The sequence below is a fragment of the Emiliania huxleyi genome, assembly GCF_000372725.1.
Source record: "Emiliania huxleyi CCMP1516 unplaced genomic scaffold EMIHUscaffold_868, whole genome shotgun sequence".
Taxonomy (NCBI): Eukaryota; Haptophyta; order Isochrysidales; family Noelaerhabdaceae; genus Emiliania; species Emiliania huxleyi.
Genome location: NW_005195523.1, coordinates 1,699 through 5,342, shown reverse-complemented (window position 1 = coordinate 5,342; position 3,644 = coordinate 1,699). Strand labels below are relative to the sequence as shown.

General features: G+C 68.6%; 1 protein-coding gene across 1 annotated transcript; it reads right to left on the bottom strand.

The window, feature by feature from the left end:
- Nucleotides 1-320: 320 nt before the first annotated feature.
- Nucleotides 321-2,575, bottom strand: EMIHUDRAFT_446559 (hypothetical protein; the record flags this gene model as incomplete). The annotated part of the gene is made up of 6 exons (XM_005758386.1): nt 321-866; nt 985-1,199; nt 1,419-1,587; nt 1,791-1,894; nt 1,969-2,281; nt 2,539-2,575. Coding segments are annotated over 6 exons (1,383 nt in total), but the record flags the coding sequence as incomplete, so codon positions are not given.
- Between the last annotated feature and the right edge of the window lie 1,069 nt (nt 2,576-3,644).

Below are 3,644 nucleotides of genomic sequence, written 5' to 3'. Positions count from 1 at the left end.
GCCACCTGACCCAAGACGGGTCGCAGGCGTCGTACCGAGCGTGTCGAGACCGTGTCCTGATGTGATCTGCACGGGTGGTGAGTCACGTCGGCGTCAAAGGAGCGACGTGCGACCTGTCAGAGCTTGATCTCCGATCTCAGCGGCGTCGAGTCGCCTTCGGCGGCGACACTTTTGTCCCTCCCCAGGACGCGCAGAGGCAGCTGCGACCCCGCCGAGTGGACGGGGGCACTCCGCGCCACCTGCCGAGTGCCCCCGTCTACTCGGCGAGGTCGGCAGCTGCCTCTGGAAGGCACCGAGAGGGACAAAATGGCGCAAATGGTCAAAATCAAGGTTTTGTAACGCGCGGGCTGTGCCACTTTGAAATGGAACTAGCCAACACGAACGACGAACACGAGCGCCGGTCCCGGTCCCAGTGCCCCGGCGCGTGTGTGGCCACCGCGCCGGCCACAGCGCCAGAGGCAGAGCCCTTCCCGCGACACACTGAGCGGGACCGACACCTCGACGGTCTCTTGCATGCAAAATCGCTTGCTGCCTCGCCCCCGGGCGCTCACCCCCCCTTCCCTCCGCTCTCGGTAGACCCGAGGGGCAACCGGGCTCTCCAACCGGGCGCCTTGCCCCCCGGTCCGCGCTGCCCCCGGGCGTGTGTGTTGTGCCGCGAGGGGCTTCTTCGCGCCTCTTCACTCCTCCGACTCGCCGGCGGCGCCCTTGCCGCCGTCGACGCGCTCGGGGCTGTCGCCGCCCTCGGCGCTGTCGCCGCCCTCGGGGCTGCCGCCGCGGCGTCGCCCTCCTCCTCCTCCTCGTCCTCCTCCGCGGGGCTCGTCGTCGTCGCGCCGCCCATTGTGGTCTTCGAAGCCCGGCTTCTGCGCCTGGTCCGCGAGGAGAGTCGGGGCGTGAGTGCGCCCTCGTGCCGTGTACTCCGAGCGCCGCGTGGGTACAGGGGCCGTCCGTATGCGATCGTCTCCAGAGGCATCTGGGCGTCTGCGCCCGCTCGGTCGCCGTCCAGGACCGCGCGCGGTCGTCCACCTCGACGCCCATTCGGTTGAGCTGGGAGCGGAGGTTGTCGGCGTGGAAGTAGTCGTGCGTGCGGCGCGCGTGCAGCCGCTGCGAGAGCAGCTTGTCGATCTCCTCGACGTCCACGCCGGGCAGGTCGTCGGTGCGCGCGTAGTCGTGGCGGCCGTAGTCGACGTTGATCGCCGGCCCTTGCGAGTGGGAAGAGAGGAGTGAGTGGGGAGGGGTGAGGAGGGAGGGGTGAGGAGGGAGGGGTGAGGAGGGAGGGGTGAGGAGGGAGGGGTGAGGAGGGAGGGGCGAGGAGGGAGGGGTGAGGAGGGAGGGGTGAGGAGGGAGGGGTGAGGAGGGAGGGGTGAGGAGGGAGGGGTGAGGAGGGAGGGCTCTTTTGGGGTATGTGCAGCAAGAGGTGCCTTGTCCGCCGCGCATGGACCACCACTTGCACTCGCGGTCCATCACCTCGACACCGAACTGCTGCCGCAGCTGGTCGCGCAGCCGGTCGGACGTGAAGAAGTCCTTGTTGCGCTTGGCCTCGATCCGCTGCGAGAGGATGGTGTTGACCTTCTCCTCGTCGACGCGCGCCTGGGGGAGACAAGTCGTGGTTTGGCTGTGTTTTCACCGTCTGTCTACCTTTGGAGGCCAACTCGCGGGGTGTGTGCTGATGCAGCAGGCGAATGGTGCTGATGCAGCAGGCGAATGGCGGCAGAGGCACGGCTCCAGCCGCGAGGGAGCGGGCGGAGAGGTCTCGACAGTGGAACTGTCTCGGAACTGTCCCGTCCGCGCGCCGTGTCGCCGTCCGCGCGCATCATCTCGTGCCGCATCCGGCCGGGATAACGGCCGGCGACGGAGCGCGAAAAGTCCTCGTCGTACCCGCCGCGGCCGCGGTCGCCTACGGGGGACGGGGTCGGAGAGAAGGGTCGGGGAGGGGCCGCGCCTCGCCGCCGGCCAGAGGCGGCGCCGCGCCGCGGTCGTCGCGCCGGCGGTCGTCGTAGCCGCCGCGGCCGCGGTCCCTCGAGTCGTCGCGGCGGTCGCGCGAGCGGTCGCGGCGGCGGTCGCGCGAGCGCGACCGCGAGTCGCGGCGCGAGCGCTTCTCCTTCTTGCGCCGCGGGGGCGAGTCCGAATCGCTGCGCCTCTCCTTCTTCGACTTCTTCTCCTTCTTCTCCTTGCGGTCGCGCTCGCGCGATTCCGAGTCGGAGTAGTCCTGCTTGCGGCTGCTCTTCTTCTTCTTCTTCCGCCCGCCGCTGTCGCTGTCGCTGTCGCTGTCGCGCCGCTTTCTCTGCCGGCGACGGGGCGTTAACGCGCTCACTTGGGGGCGGGTGGGGCCTCGCCGCAGCCGCCCGCGCGGCGTGTGTGGGGCCGCGCCGCAGCCGCCCGCGCGGCGTGTGTGTGGTCCGCAGCCGCGCCCGCCCGCCCGGCAGTGTGAGGCCACTGCCGCGCCCGCCCGGTGTGTGGGCCCGCAGCCGCGGCCGCCCGCCCGCGCCGCCGCGGCCGCCGCTCTGCCGCCGCTGCCGCCGCAAGCGCTGCTTAGCGCACCTCGTCGGGCATATCGGGGTGAAGATGCAGCTCGACACGGGGTTGGGTGCTCGGAGCAGCGCGAGAGCGTGCTGGGTACAGTATGGCGTTTGTTGGGGGGCCCGCTAGGAGAGTGACCAGAGACACCTCACATGACCCCCCACACGGTCTAGTCCGGCCTCGCGGTCGGCGGAGATTGCTAGAGGACGAGCAAGCCTGCTCTAGCCTCACACGTTCGCCCCTGTCGTCTGTTGTGTTGTTGTGCCCTTGTTTGTTCCTTCGGCACCTTGGCTGGGGGAGGCGACAGGGGGGGGCGCGGCCTTGAGATATGTGTACGCCAACTCAGGGTGTGTGGCAGCCAGCTGGCTGTGTGTCTTGTGAGCTTGTTTGTGTCTGTGTGTTGCTTGTGCGTGTCGTCATCATCTGTCATCCCGCGTCCACCCATACCGCGTTGGTGTCCAGTCCGAGCCTGACTGTTGTTCATCTTTCTACATACATACATCGCGGCCTGTGTGTGTGACTCGCGGCGGCTTCATCCTTTGCCGGGCTTCTACCCTCGCAGCCGCCCATCCAGCCCTGCAGCAGCCGTCGAGCCACACGAACTCGTCGCGCTCGAGCCGAGCCCCGCGCACGCTCACGCAGCCTGCCACTCTTTCACTCTTTGCCCCTCACCGAAGCCGTGCGAGAAAATAAAAAGAAATTCGCGCTGGCAATCCCTCAGCACGCTCGCAGCCCACTGACCGTCTGCTCGTGACCGACTCGGTGCCTCTTTTGCTCAGAGACCAGCGCCACTCGTTGCTCAAAGCTTCGCTGCCGATGGGCGCCGCGCCGGCCATGCGTCGCAACGCTCCTCCACCCGAGGAGGAGGCGATGGTGTTTGAGATGAGCCACGAGCACTGCGGATATGACTGCGAGACGTCTCCGCCGAGTGCGGCGGCGGCACGGCATGAGGTTGGGCGAGGCGGCTTTTCGCTGCATGCAGTCGAGCCTAGTCCCGTCGAGTGGTGGGCGGCTCTCGTCGAAAGCGCGAAGCCGCAGGAAACCGTCCAGTCGGCTCGCTCGCTCGCCCTGTCGGGCGGAGGCGCCCGCCTCCCGGTGCTCATCTCGCTACTGAACGCTCTCGCCCT